Source organism: Balearica regulorum, chromosome 2, assembly GCF_011004875.1.
Source record: "Balearica regulorum gibbericeps isolate bBalReg1 chromosome 2, bBalReg1.pri, whole genome shotgun sequence".
In the NCBI taxonomy this organism is placed as follows: Eukaryota; Metazoa; Chordata; class Aves; order Gruiformes; family Gruidae; genus Balearica; species Balearica regulorum.
The window spans coordinates 149,700,181-149,715,218 of record NC_046185.1 but is presented as its reverse complement, the minus strand read 5'-3'; the positions used below and the strand labels follow the sequence as shown (position 1 = coordinate 149,715,218).

The 15,038-nt window shown below is 46.9% G+C and overlaps 2 protein-coding genes across 2 annotated transcripts in view; both read right to left on the bottom strand.

Moving 5' to 3' along the window:
* GAD2 (glutamate decarboxylase 2) overlaps window positions 1–5,311 on the bottom strand; it is a 41,315-nt gene extending 36,004 nt beyond the window's left edge. The window contains exons 1-4 of the mRNA XM_075746379.1: window positions 5,067–5,311; window positions 4,743–4,802; window positions 4,438–4,587; window positions 3,059–3,292 (exon numbers count right to left, since the gene is read on the bottom strand). Of these exons, the coding sequence (XP_075602494.1) occupies window positions 3,059–3,292; window positions 4,438–4,587; window positions 4,743–4,802; window positions 5,067–5,142 (520 nt within the window). The 5' untranslated portion in view covers window positions 5,143–5,311. The remainder of the gene's footprint in view (window positions 1–3,058; window positions 3,293–4,437; window positions 4,588–4,742; window positions 4,803–5,066) is intronic.
* Window positions 5,312–7,058: 1,747 nt separating this feature from the next.
* Window positions 7,059–15,038, bottom strand: part of MYO3A (myosin IIIA) — a 113,261-nt gene continuing 105,281 nt past the window's right edge. The window contains exons 31-34 of the mRNA XM_075747154.1: window positions 14,360–14,469; window positions 11,784–11,824; window positions 10,403–10,543; window positions 7,059–8,424 (exon numbers count right to left, since the gene is read on the bottom strand). Of these exons, the coding sequence (XP_075603269.1) occupies window positions 8,310–8,424; window positions 10,403–10,543; window positions 11,784–11,824; window positions 14,360–14,469 (407 nt within the window). The 3' untranslated portion in view covers window positions 7,059–8,309. The remainder of the gene's footprint in view (window positions 8,425–10,402; window positions 10,544–11,783; window positions 11,825–14,359; window positions 14,470–15,038) is intronic.

Here is a 15,038-nt window from a genome sequence, read left to right as displayed (position 1 = left end):
GTGAGGTGGGGGGGAGCAGTGTGGTGTCCCTACGAAGATGTGACTACAGGGAGAGCAGGATCTGCTGGCAGAGCCTCCAGCACCTACACCTGTACCATGGCCCCCTCCGCTCAGCACCCTTCCTTCTGCAAAGTGGCCTTAGCACGCAACTGCAGAGAATGTAATGCCCCAATCCGACCCCAACCAACCTCAGCTGCAAGGGTTTGTCCATCCATGTGACACCTGAGCTCTCTTCCCTCAGCTAGATGCCCATGGAAAATTGTAGCCTTGCTTAAAAGACAGGCTCCACCAGCCAGGTAAGGACAGTTTGGGAGAGATGCTCAAAAACCACTACCTGGGTGCTGTCTGCCCAAAACACACATCTTTTGTCGTGGTTGTCACCAAACAAAGAAGTGACTGGAAAACAGATTGACAGGGTGGGGGGTGCGGAAATAGGAGATTACTGGTTGGTTTAGCAATATACAATGTATTTATGCGTATCCCAGAGTAAATCAGGAGATGACAGGCAAGAGCTGTGGCTGGGACACTGGGACCGCTTGGGACAGGCTTTCCTTGATGAGGACGTGCCTACACCCCAAGCACCCTTCTCTCAAACATGCTCCTGCTTGCACTTGTGTTAGGCATGGACATCCCCTAGCATTAGCATGCAGCCTCTGCAGCCTTGACAGGGAAGCGACGACAAGGGCCGGGCAAAGCCGGACAGCACGAATAAAGGCACGGCCAGGAACACTGGCTTTGGCCTTGCTCGCAGCCCCACCATGCACCCAGCCTGCTACTGGCGTCAGGGCCTGTGAGGGAGCAAGGCTGGAGCAGTGCCAGCTCCTTGCACCCTTCTGGGGGTTTCTGAGCCATTTTTAAATGCTTGCATTTCAATTCCCCCTGGCAAGCATTGCACAGAAACTGCATTTTGCATCCATCTTTCCTTGCATTTGCAGATGCTGCCTTTTATATTCTCTCACACAAAATTCTTGCCAGGGGTGGATGCCTGTAGCTGGTAAGGGGGGCAGAAAGCTGCATGCTGCTCTCCTGGGCACCCCAGTGAGCCACGGCACGCAGGTAACACCTGGGAGCATCACACACCTGCCTTTCGGCTGAGAAATCAGCCATCCGGCTCCTTGAATCCCAAGCGGGGATCAGTGCTGGGACTTGGGGATCCAGCTGTGAGGCTAATCTAAACAATACAATTTATTTTCCAATCAGCCTCCCGGGCCCCTACAGCCAAACGCAGCCCAGCCCCCCCCGCAGCCTAGGAGGGGCCATGTCCAAAGGGTTCCTGCAGCGGGAGCAGAGGCAGACCCCCACCGCCAGAAATCTCACTACATCATCCTTCCCCTGAGAGTAATCCAAGCGGTTTACTCTGAAGCACACGCCGAAAGGCTCCGGGTGTAGATCCCACGTGTTTCGTGAGCCCCCCCCCAGGATGGGGAGGCCCCCCAGGATGCGGCAGCCAAGCGAGGCGGCTCCGTATCCCCCGGTGCTGCGGGCGAACCCTGCCATGCCACTGAATCTCACACACGCACCACCCCCCCCAGCACCGGTCCTTGGACCTTGAAAACGTTATTTTCATTAAAACAAATAAAAAATACCAAGAAGGGAAAGCCTCACATATTTACAGGGAGGAAGAGAAATGGTAACATTGTTTTAAAGGGTCTTTTTTGGATGCACAAAATGAAAAAGGTCCATTATGTGAAACAGGCAATGACAAAAAAAGATTAACGAAAACGCTCAAGAAACCCTATTCTTTGATTTCCCAGATTCACAGATCCTGTGTTTCACAGCATTCTGTGAAAATATGTTCCCTGTGCCCTAACCAGACACATCACATGGATCACTGGCCTAATCGACATTGTTCCTGTGGACATCATTTATCTAACTATTTATTCCAATATTTTACAGACACTGGACCCATCAACCCATCAAAACATTCAAACTGCATTCAAACATCAAAGCTGCATCAAAAACATTCAGCTGGACACTTTCACCTCTAAACGAGGAGGATTACACAGACTCCCTGCAATCTTTACTGGGATCAGTCTGTTCTGTTCCCAAAAGGTGACAAAACCTGGTTTTAGTTTTCCCCTCAACCTCTATTCACAAATCAGCCTTTTGTCTCTTTCAGTAATTGCTACACATTTATTTTAAAGCAATTTCTCAGTAATTCAAATTCCCACTAAAAGCTCCCCGAACTCCACATTATTTCTCAATCACAGCCGTAATTGTAGCGACGCTTTTTGTCCGCTCCGCCGCAGTTTATTTAAGGTGGCCCCGGGTGCGGAGCTGGGGGCTCCCCCACGCCTGAACGAGCCCCACGCTGCCGCCCCGCCACGAAGCCCGCATGGGGACACGACTAACGGGGGGGGTGTGTGTGTGTGTGTCCCAGACAGACAGGAGTCAACCCATCCCTGCCCTCCCCAGTGAAAAAACAACAACAACAACAATTCGGGCTTTGTTTTTATCGCTTGAGTCTGAAGTTGAAAAAATCCCCGCAATACTCCCGCGCACGCTTCTGCCCGATTTTCCTATTTTTATATCCTGCAGGTAAGGGGAAAGACGCGGCAAATGGCCGCTCAGAGCTCCTATTTACAGGACGTTTATTGGGATTTTGGCTGTTAAATGGACTGGTCCCCGCTGCCTCCCTGAAGGGACGCCTCCCCCCCCCCCCCCGCCCCGGCTGCCTGCGGGCTCCGCGCCCCACGCACCCCCGGTCTGCAGGGAGCAGGGGGCAACCCCCGGGGCCGTCACGCCTAACACGGGTGAAAAGGAAAAGAGGAAAGTCGCAAAGGCTGCAAGTGAGGGCACACTCGGCAAGTCCGACGCACTGAAAGATTAATTCTAAATCGGAAAAGGCGATTTAAAACCGCTGCGCTGACAGCTACAGAGACGGGGCTGCTGGAGTATTTTATCATTTAGGAAAACGATTTCTGTCTCTGCTAGAAATTGCTTTGAACTGACAAAATACAGTCGCTGCTTCAATCTTTAACGTTTCAAGATAAAATGAAACGACAACTTTAATCAATGGATGAGACCATATAGGGTAGAAAATGAGCATGGCTATTACCTGTTTTAATTGCATACTTCAGAGTTGTTCTGCAGTTCAATAAAATTTCTTCCAAGGTCTGTGGCTGGTCTGCCAGCTCCCAGTTATATTCCTGGAGCAGCTCATTTGGGTAATGGAAATCGATAACTTTTGTTGATCTATCAAAACTTTTCACCACATACTGAAGTAAAATGTCCACAACATCTTGTAGGAAAGACATAGTTGTTATTTCTCCGTTGCATGCCGGCAGAAGATCTGGGAACGGAGAAATGAAAAGTTAACTTCGTTTTACGACCTTATACACAGATTTTGGACAAAGGCTTCTCCCATTTATGTTCAGAAAATCTTTTCACTGTGTTCAATAAAAATAACTTATGTTCATTTAATAAGCAAATCCGTAAGATTGTATTTTAAGGAATGTTCTGAAAGATATAGTTAAGTTTTAATTTCCAACCTAAAATAGTAAATTTTGCCCACAGTACATTTCAGACCAATTTTTAAAACAATGAGAGAGAGTGGGGAAACAAGAAAAAAAGGAAAACGACTCTCAGGAAAAATGAAGATTGGAAAACAAATGCTACAAGAAGCACTCTAAAAACTGTCATTTGCTTTGCAATAATATACTTTCCCTGTGACTGTCTAATACATGTAACTTGTTGATAATTTAACGCCTTTTTCCGAGGCGATGCTGCACGGTCTCTCAGTGCACACACTGACGTCTTTTGTTTAAACTGAAGTGCGATGGCTCAGGCAGAGCCGAGCTGTAGTGGAACCCCCGAATTTGGGGTAACGCGGGAGCAGTCAGACAGGCAGCACCTCAAGCCCAGGGCATCTGCAGCATCTCTCCCGCGGCGGGGCCAGGAGGGCACAGCTTGCCCCGGTCTGCCGGGCGAACGGGAGTGTTTCTGCGGGGAGCCGTGGTCCATTTAGTAGCAGAGACGCTACCACCAAGGTCAGGAAAGATAAAGTACAAAAGTATCTCGAATTAAAATAAATGAGTAAGAGAGCGCTCTTTCTCCCTCCTCCCTTCAAACCTTAATTACATCGCAGGGACTTCAACGAGAAGGTCGCTGCTGTCAGGACAATTTAGAGCAACCTGCAGGCTCCAGCACGCCGATATTTTATTGCTTTTGTTTGTTTGGTTGGTTTTGATGATGTTTTATTGTTCGGGGTTTGAGGGGGGTTTTTTGGCGGGTTTGAGAAATGCCCAGCGCCCGCGGGTGCCGGGGAGCGCAGGAGCGGGCCGGGGCTGGGAGCGCGGCGCTCCGCGGAGCCGCCGCCGTGCACCGCCGGGACCCCCGGCCTCCGCGCACCGCGGGCGGAGGCAATTTCCCGACCGAACCGCTGGGGTGTTTTTTTGTTAGTTTTAGAGAAGCGGCACAGCCCGGGAGCGCCGTTACCTGTTGAGTGCAGAAAGGCGTAATTCACCTCCGCTTTTTGACAGCCGCAGGGTTTTTTGTCGCAGGTACAGGCCGGTCGCGGCTCCGCTGCCCCCGGGGCTGCTCTGGCGCCGGTTTCCACGGGCTTCTCGGCATCTCCGTAGAGCAGGGCTTGACAGCGACACGGACACACGGCCTCAGCACCGCGGTATTACCCCCGTCCCGCCGCCCCCCCGCCCCGGGGCAGGGCCCGCAGCCGCCCGCCAGCGCTCCGCGGGCGCGCAGCCTTCGTCAGCCGCGGGCTGCCGGGGCCTCCCTGCCCTTACCGCAGAGTTTGTTTCCGATCCCTCCCGTGAACTTCTGGGCAACCTGACACCAGGCTCTGGCTGCAAAAGAAAATGGAGCGGAGGGTCCGTGAGGACGGGCGCGGGTCGGGGGCGCTTCGTCCGACACCCAGCATTGCTCCCTAGGACCCCCCTGGCCAGCCGAGCCGAGCCGCGCCGCGCCGGGCTAACGCCGTCGTCGGTCCCTGCCGGCCCGTCCCGCCGGTCGAGCTGCCACAAAGGGTCTCCGGCGACCGAGCAGCGCTGCCGCGGCGGCTCCGCGGTTCCGTCGGGCCAGTCCCGCCCGGCTGCTCGGGGCCCCCCTACCTGTGCCGGGGCTCTCGGCGGCGGCGGAACCCTCCTCGGTCCCGAAGGGCCAGAAGCCGGAGCCGGGGCTTGCCATGGCGGAGGCGAACCGGCGGGGCGGGCGAAGAGCGGCGAGCTGCAGCCCAGGCGGCCTGAGCGAGTGTGCGTGAGTGTGAGTGTGCGGGTGTGTAAGTGCGTGCGTCTGCGCCAAGCGGCGGCAGGCGAAGGGGCGGGGGCGCCCCGGGCACGCGTGGGTGGAAGCGTCTCCCGTGGGCGCCCCCGGGGCGCGCTACGCCGAGCTGCCGCGGTCGCGCCCCGCAGGCGCCGCGGGCTCCTGATCCTCGTCTGGGACGGAGCTAGCGGGGGCCGGGGGACGTGCCCCGCGGAGGCAGGCAGCGGCGGTGGCGATTCCTGTGAAGGTTCCCCCGCACGTTGCACCGAAGAGGCGCGGGGGGGGGGGGGGTGGGGGTGGTCGGGGCAGACCCGAGCCCTAGGGACAACCTGCGTTGGGGCTGCAGCTGCCTCGGGGGTCAAGGCGAGCGCGGTGCCTTGTGCCGCCTCCACCCTTCCGACGGCCCGGCGGCACGACGGCCTGGCGGTTCCCGCGGCTGCAGCCCCGCGGAGCGGGAGCGGAGGGCTGAGCTCCCCGGCGCCGCCGAGCGCTGAGCGGAGGGGAAGGGTGATTTTCCGGCCCTTGGCGCGGGCGGACGCGGCGGTCCAGCCCGATGCCCCGAGAGGAGAGCTGGGACACCGGTCTCTGAGGCTACGGGGAAGCGTCCCTAATCCTGTGAGCTGCAAAGGGCCGAGAAATACCCCCCGCCCCTCACCCCCTCCTGCACCGGGGTACCCCCGCGGCTGACATGAGGGGACTCCCGGGCGGCGACGCCGAGGCCGGGACAGCCCCTGCTTCAGGCAGTGAGCATCGAGGGAGTCCCGGGGCGGGGACAGAACAGCCCTTCCGAGCACCCGCTGCCCCCCCGGCCCGGCCCTGCCCGCAGCGACCAGCGGGGTCCCGTCAGGCCGGGCCGTCGCGGAGAAGGCGCTGGTGGAGGGGCCCGTGCGGCCTTGGGCGGGGCCTGCCCTCCCTCACCCTCCCGCTCCCGGGCTGGGCAGAGGGGTCTGGGCTGCGCTCTGGGGGAGCTGGCGGGAGGATCCTTGCGCGACGCCGCGGCTGCCTGGGGGCGGCCCCTGGCTGCTGCGCCTGCCTGCCTTGGCATCTCTGCGGGCATTCCCGGGGCCCGCCCGGGGTCTCCCCGCAACCCCCAGGGTTGGGGAGCTGTCCTCCCCGCTCCGTGGGGGGGCAGCAGCTCTCGGAGGCGAGTCTGGAGGAGGAGGAGGAAAACAACCGCTCCTGTTCCGTTCCCGACGTGGTTTTTGAAGGCAACCAGACGTCCCCCTTCCACACAGCCGGTTCTCCGCGGGAGCATGGAGCCCGTCCTCAGCGTTGCTGCCCCTCCTCCCGCACAGGCCGGTTTCAAGCCTTAAGACGGGCGGCAGGCCGGGCCGGGCCGTGCCAGGCCATGATCTGGCTCTGCTGAGAGCAATGGTCACCCAGGCCGCCCACCGTCTCTTGCAGCCAGGCCCTCGGGGTCCCAGGCTGTGCTCGGCCAAGGCCACCTCTCTGCTTTCTACATGCACCACATGGTTACTAGGACTGTCCCCCCCCCGAAATCTCAGGGCAACATCTTGATGTTTTTCAACGCTGCCCTGGTGGGAAAGTCAAAGAAAACCAGCCCAGATATCTCTGAAATTACAGGTCTCTTCCAGTTTCCAGATCACATCGGCTTCAAGGAAACGTAGACAGTAACTCAGGCTTTCCATGGTAAATGCCTGCTGTGAGCTGTTTTGTGCCTTGCTCGCTCATGTCCCAGTCCACAGCATTTCGTCAGTTCTGGGTGTAATTCAGATGCAGCCAACTGTATCACTGCCTTGTGCATTTTTATTTACTTTACTGTTTTAATAATACAGGAGAAAGCAACTCTAAAACAGATTTCAAAATTTAAACAATTTATCGCATATTTTACATTGCAGCAAATTTTAATCTGGTGCACAGCCTTGTAACTAGTCACAGATCAGGAAGCAATGGTTACCTGTCTCTGAGGAAAGCGCCAAGTGTGTGGGGGCAACAGACAAAAACTCAACCCCTGTGGCTCGCTGCTGCTCATAGTATTTAGGAGAGCTAAGCAAGGGAGCAGGATCAGGCCTTTGCACTGGCATCAGGAAATCTGCCTTCTCTTGCTTTGCAGCTGGGAACATGCAATTATGAATCCTGAAAGGAAGCGCAGCAATTATCTGTGTGGTTTCTGTGAAATAAGGTCTTTTGAATAAGGAATCGGGAAAATTTGACCACTGTGGCTATTGCTTTTATTTCCACTTAATTTCTAGTGGAACTGATTAAGAATGATCATTACATTTAGGCAGCAATCAACCAGAGCGCGTATTTCTATTCCTTTCTTGGCACCCCAGAGATTAAGATTCCTAAAAATCTAATGCAAAAGAGAACAAAGCAAATGTGATTTAAAAGTTCATCACTGAGTCACAAAGCTCAGAGGCAGAGGAGAGGGCTGGCTATACTTCCCATAAGTGGACATCTCCAACAGAAAGATCATACACACAATACTGACCTTTAAAACTGGCTACTAGCTTTACAGTAAAGTCAATAATGAAATAAACTGCTATACTATGCTATCCAATTAATAATTGATGTTTGTTTTCATTAGAGGGACACTTGCCACAAATGTTCATCCCAAAATTTAGGCATCGTAAACCTAAAATGAGCGGAAATTCCCCTATGGTGCTCTTGTAATTTTTTTTCCCTGTAAAACAATTTATTAGAAACAATAACTAAGCTTTTCTGAAGGTGCATATGGGACTTTGAAAGCTTAGCTAGGGAACTATAAACTATATGATCTATTTTAATTGGATGAGACTGATGAAATGCAAAAAAAGAAAAATATGCATTGAGGAAAGTAAACTAGATCTAAGCTGCTTAACGTCTAATAATTTTAAGATGTAGCAGTGGTATCTGCAAGAAAGTTGATCTTTATATTAGGGTTTTTTAAAGTATATGATATGTGACTGACAGTGTCCCTTTGCAACGGTGTTGGGCTGTAAACCACAGTAATTCATATTCACATGAACACACACGTTGTAAACTTGAAACATTGGAGATCAAAAAAAAAAAAAAAAGGAAGCACATGGTATAAAATGATAAAAAAGATTATGCTAATAAAAGCCAAATGGCAGCAGGAACAGCAGCAGCAGCTAGAACTGCTGGATAAGGCGCCGGCGCTGTGAGGTCTTCCGCAGCAGTCGTCTGTAGTCATAGGGATTATCTTCGGTTTTACTCTCTTCCAGGGGGCTTTCTGCAACCCTCGACCTAGGGATTAGGTGCAGAAGTGTTTTAGAAATTAAAGTCAAAACATTTACATTGGCAAACATTCCTAATCAGCTGCTTAACCTCCACCCTCGGGTGGGTGGGGGGATAAAAGGAGAAAGAAATAAAAAAATCAGCTGACTTTGCTAGGCCTCTACCTGTGCTGCATAAAGCAGGCACCTTGGAACAAACACATTATATACTAAACGCAGACAAACACAGAGGAACAACATGTTCTTCTACGAAGGGGACAGAATAAAAGGACATAAAAACATTGAGAACGTGGGGGTGCTGTGCAGTAGAGGTTGCCTGATGGTTACTGAACCAGATTTTCAGTTGGTGTAAATTTGTTTGCTCTGTTTTTAACCTGCCTGTGGCGCTCACTGTAAGTGTCCATCTCTTTTTTTTTTTTTCTTTTTTTTTTTCTTATTTTTTTTCGGATAGCAAGCTGCATTTTGGAAGCCACCTGTGACAGGCTGGAATGTTGACCTGGTACCAGGTGTTTCCATGGAGCGAGATTAAAAATAAAACTCAGTTATTTAAAAAGTATATTACTCTGAAATAATTACAAACATTTGTAGTGTTCTACACTAAAGGTGTACCCCACCACATATCCTACACCAGCATTGAAAGTAAACTGCGAAATAAAAAATACTCAGTGATTCACTCCTGTAGATCAAAATGACTGTATAGTCCTTAGCTCCAGGTGACCCCATTCAAGAGATACTGAAGTACAGAAATGCTTATTAATTGCATTCATCTGCCCTCAGAGGTAACAGTGTAAATTTAGAAGTTACGCAGATTTTTTTTGCAATTTTTGCTAATTAGGATGCAATCAGAGCAGCACACAGTAAAAGGTAAGAAATCCCTTTTAGTGAGCTCAGTGGCAAAATTCTCATTCGTCTAAACCAGACCTCAGGGTGACAGATTTGGTGTAATTAACAACCCTAGAAATGCAACATTTTCCAAGGGATGTAAACAGTATAGTAATTCCAATATTATTATTTTTATTCCATGCTTTTCTAAACATCTGTCTAAAACTAATTTAGAACCTACCTAAAAAAATGCCAAAAATTAAAATACGTAAGTGGCACAATACGTTCTACAAACATTTTCTCTAGTAGTATGGGTACATTTTAAATTCAGCGATCATTCCAGACTTAGTGTTTTCCTTAACCTAGATATTTTCCAAGTTTTTCTTACGTATATGAAGACACAAAAAGATACAAATATATAAAGATATGTAAATATGTGTTTGCACGTGCAACGTGTGTGGGGGTGCATTGGCAAGAATGAGAATATGAATTTCCTCAACCCAGCGGAGGTCACCCTCTAGGAAATCTACTGGGAAGAGAGGAGGTCGAGCAAACCCTCCCTTTAGAGTTTTTCTCCTGGCTGTCCACCTTGGTGGAGTCTACCACAGGCACGTAAGCTGACGCAGGACAGCAGGAAAAGGAGGCAGTCAACCTGGTGTCTCATCAGTAGAAAGCAGACTCAAAAGTTCTGTGCATGTCTACCCTATTTAAAGCCTAACTCAGTCAGAAATACAAGTTTTAGGTTCTGCTTTATTTTAATTTGATTTTAGATCAGAGATTTACAGCAGATGTCTGTCCATCTCATCTGGCACTTGGAAAGCCAAAAACTAGCAGGTAAGCTGAACACCCATCATACTAGCATTTGTCCCTGCTGCATAAAGATGGGAAATTTTCAGCTATACATTTAGAAGATAATTTGGCAAGATTCCATTAATAAAAAAAATAGATTCACAGAATCATAGAATTGTTTTGGTTGGAAAAGACTTTTAAGATCATCAAGTCTAACCATTAACCTAGCACTGCCAAGTCCACCACTGAACCATGCCCCTAAGCGCCACATCTATGCATGTTGTCATGTGAAAGTATATATTTTTATGAATCTTTTGAATATCTCAACAAGGATATCCTACATTTATTTTTTCCTATTATTATTTTGTATGAATTACCGCTCAGTGGCTCTTAAAATTGAAGTCCTGCGCTCAGCTGGGTGTCTCTTCTTTCTTGTGGTAGAACTGCTGTCCTTTGAGGTGGAATCAGTAGATGAAATTTCTTGGTAGTAGATATCTAAATCTAGCACTTTGCTCAGACTGTCAATAAACAAGTACACTAAGTTAACAGTTTCACTTTTCAATATTATAGTCAACATTCAAAAATAAGGCAACCAAGTATCATTATTAGTTGTGTTTATGTGTTGAGGATCTAAGGAAAAACAGGTAAGCACAAGAAATCAGTTTCTGAAATGTGACTGCTGTACGATGCAGATATTGAGAATTTTGAAATGCTAAATAGTTCTAGATGTTCGTAAAGCAGACATATATGACTGAAATTGTTTCGGTTTGCCAACGGAGAGGCATTTTTATGGTATAATTAATCATCTGACCTATTTTAGATATCTCTTTAAGGGAGAGATTAATAATTTTCCTAAAGATGACTATTTTTTTCTGAGTACAAGAAGAGAGTGGCATAATCAAGTGCAATTTAATCTGTGGTTGAATGAAGATAGATGCTGTGAGCACTTATTATGTGCAGATATGTCATGTAACTTCCTTTAAGGTACATATTTTAGATCCAGAATTGCATCTAAATTGGCAACCTCAGCCAAGGATCTTGCATCTATGACCAGGCTACCGTAGCACGCATGCTATTGTACCATAGCAATGTCACTGGGGAGCAGCAAAAAGGCTTATGTATAGAAACACAGATAACATAAAGCTATGATGTATGTCAAGAGCTGTGAACCAGGTCTACAGCACACCTAAGGCTCTAAGATACAGAAGGGCAGAATATATCTATTGCTTCCTTTATTTCTGCAGAGATCCATCAAAATAGGTTAGTTACACTGTGAAGAAAAGACTTCTGGTTGAAATTTCAATGGCTACTCTTCTTTACCTGTTATTAATAATTATTGTTTTAATTTTTTATGATCTCTTTTCAAACAGTCATATGTTTTTTAGGATATAATTTTAGCAGTCTTTGTATTTTTGCTAACAAAAAAGAACTGTTTGCTCATTTGCTTTGACTGGAATTTTAAGCACCTTCAATTATTTTCTGTGTCAGAACTATCTTTGATGTGGACCTTATCTTAACTTATTATTGTGCTTGTGTTGCCATGGTAAAGGGCCATGCTGTAGTAAAACTGAATGACTGAATTCTATAATGGATTTTTGTCATTGAAAATTGCATATTTTAACTTTGTATATGATGCCCTTCCTGTGAATCACCAAATTACCATGCTTTTTTTAATGCTTTATTCTTCTGGTTGAAGTACAGCTAAGAACTATTTCTAGAGTACTAAAACGACAATAGTGAGATAATGAAGAAAATTACCTTTCTTTTCTTGGTTTCCGTTTTTCATCTTGTATTGATTTCTAGAAAATACAAAATAATTTAAAAAATACTAAAAGGAAAGCTTATGCAAAGATACAATTCGTCAATATGTTAGTTAGGAGAATGTTGTATGTTTTTCGTTAAACGAAAATATAGAGAATCTAATTTGCTGAGCAAGTGCCCCAGAAAAATCTCTTTTCAGAATCTTTGAGACTGAGAATGGGATTAGCATTGCTACTCCCAAATTTCAGTTGCTATACTGTGCAAAAAAGCTAAAGTAATCGGGATCCAAACAAAAAAAAGATCTAAAACTTTCAAATATCTATAGGTGTTTTAACGAAGTTGCCAACAGTACCTCACTGAGGCAAATTTACTGTGATGCCATGAGAATTTCCATGAATGCAGGCAACACAGTGAGAGCTGGAATAATCCTCTTCTCATTAATGTCACTGCAGTCTTGTCATAGGTTTTAGTAGAACAAAATGGACATTTAAAAAGCAGTATACTAGGTGGCAAAAGCACCTTTAGGATACAAAACAGCCAGAAATGCAGAGGAGAGAGATTTATAGGGAATGTGAATAATTTCTTATCTCTAATAGATTTCTGTCCCTACAGCCAAAACAATGCTATGCTGCAGCATCTAAAGCGTCACACTTGAAAAGCAGTATTTTTAAGTGCAGATGGTCCTAATTTTGGTCTCAACTGTGTTTCTTGCGAACGAGTGAAAACTTTGTAGAATCAGTGAATTGTACCACTGCAAAGTCACTGAGAACCAGAAATCCTGATGGACAGACACCTCTTACATAGGTAAACGCACAAAACATAAAATTTCAAAATGATAGGCTGATCTAAAGAAATAAACCCCAAAAAGAGCTTTTAGTGCCTTGTATAAACAATGGGCTATTGTCAGACTTCTTTTATATCTGTGCACCACTTCAGCTCATTTGATACGCAAGGAGATGAGTGAGAATGGAAGGCGTCTAATTAATATCTGTAACATGTTGTGAGAGAAATACCTGTTTTTTGCAGAAGACAGAGGAAATTTTTTTAAAAATGCACTCATCTTGTGTGCCTTCATTTTCAGGTGATCTGGGCTTCATCATCATCTCTGAATACCAGCAGGTCATGGAGAGTTTTAGTAAGACAGAAATTTCCTGATAGCTGGAAAAGCTGACTACCCTCAAGTTAGAGCTCAATGACTTGCCCAAGGTCTTTGAATTTTAAGAACTAGTAGGGCTCCTCTCTAAGCTTCAGTGTATAGATTTTTAGACTGAACGTTTCCCTTTCCAGGGCAGTTAGGAAGACAGCCTTCTCTTTGTCGTGGCTTCTTGAAAAATACAACTAATTGAAAGTATTATTGATTAATACCTTGAAAAACTGCTGCTAAAAATTTGTTTAAAAATTCCCTGGCATTACTGCAGTTTTTGTTCGCACTGATGCGATGGCTGTTTTCTGATATGGAGTTGGCCATGTAACAAATTGGCTTTCAGAAAAGACTACGTTCCTGGCTGTATAGTCTCGGCTTTCTAAATATGCATTTATTTCAGAATTACACTTCACCTCAGAAATTTCCTAATACAGAATTCAGTGTCATGCCTTTCATTTCAGTCCTTTCTCTCACCAATCTTGCTTTCACAAAACAAATCTTATTCTTACATGCCAATTTATTTTTAAGAATATAATTTCTTTTCAGAATATCGCTGTTCCAAAGCTGTGTTATTTCAAAGCCCCCCTAATAAAACATAGCCATATTTGTCTTTTTTGCCATGCCAGACACAACTCTCCCTAAAGGCCCTGGTGACACCTTCTGTTGAAAGGAGAAGCAATTGCTACGGTTAGTTTATTAGCTGGGCTCTCACCGGCTGTTAAAATAGGTCACTAAGATACAGGCACCTCGAGCAAATGAGTTTAATTGGTTTTTTGTTGGAACTGCTTTCTAAGCTGCTTTTACATTGTCTCTCTTTCTGCTTACTTTCTTGCCTTTCTTTCTATATTTAAGGGCACTGAAGTCAAGAGTGGAAGGCAGCCCTTGGTATCTGAACTTGGACCAAAAGCTATATATAGAGACACTCAAATCCATTAGTCTCCTGAGCTGTTGGTATTTGCCAGTTCCTTCATAATCACAATCTGACACATTTGTAAAGGAAGTTACAGTGTGCATACTAATACAGCCTATTTTAATATTTGCTCTCTCTGCAAGATCAAGCACTAATTTAGACACTCAAAATAGCTCTCCGAACGAACCTGTTTCTCTCTCGTGACTTACAAAGAAACTACGGAGACCGGGCACTTCATTTGGGTATCGAAAGTGCAAATGCTGCTTATGCATATAATGAATGTATGTATGTTTAGGTACAAAACTAAAAATTGGCCTGACCTAGGGCCCCAATCAGGGTAACTCTCAACCTTAATAATTTCAAATCAAGTTTGACATGAAGTTTGTGGCCTGCCTCCTTTCAGCAGGGCACAGCTTTTATGTTGTATTAGAAAGGAATAGAGGGAATCAGGCAATTAGAAAGAAAGTTTAGGTGGGAATTTTCTGGCAGTCTTAGCCCACAAAAGATTGCTAAACTCACATGTATTAGAGTGTAGTAGGTGGAGTCTTCTGGATTATTTAACGTCTTAGGCTTCCGTGGCCTCCTTGGGGGTCTCTGCATTGGGCGAGAGTCTTCTACTTTGGCCGCAACTGTAAAAAAGCAGAAGATAGCAACATTTATTTCTTCACTGAATGGGAGGCTTTTACAAAAACAGGAGAGAATTTCACCAAAGAGAGCAAAAAAATCCATGTAGCCACTTTTATTGCTTGCAGTAACTCAAGAAAGCAACTGTTTGGGGCATTTCCATCACCAGACTGGAAAGTGGAATGGGTTTATCTATTTGAGTCGTACTACCACATGGACACATGCCACGTAACAAATGTCAGGCTGGAACAGCCCAGCAGTCTGCCTAGCACAGGCTTCTCCTTCTGAAAAGGGCTGATGCTCCACATGCAGGAAAGGACTCTGAAGGGTAATGGCTACTGGAAGGCCACCATCTCCTAACAGGGACCTGGATGGCAGGGATGATATTTTTTCAGACTCCAGTCAATCATTAAGGTGCCGAATGAGGGAACTAGCATTAGACCTCTGGTTCAGAGGTTAGTCCTCTATCATTGTGTAGATTTTCCCCAAGGTCTCCTGCTGAGACTGTTGTGTTTCAAGCCAAATCATGTACTAGTGGGCAAGACAGCATCACCATGTTCATCACATCCAGTGT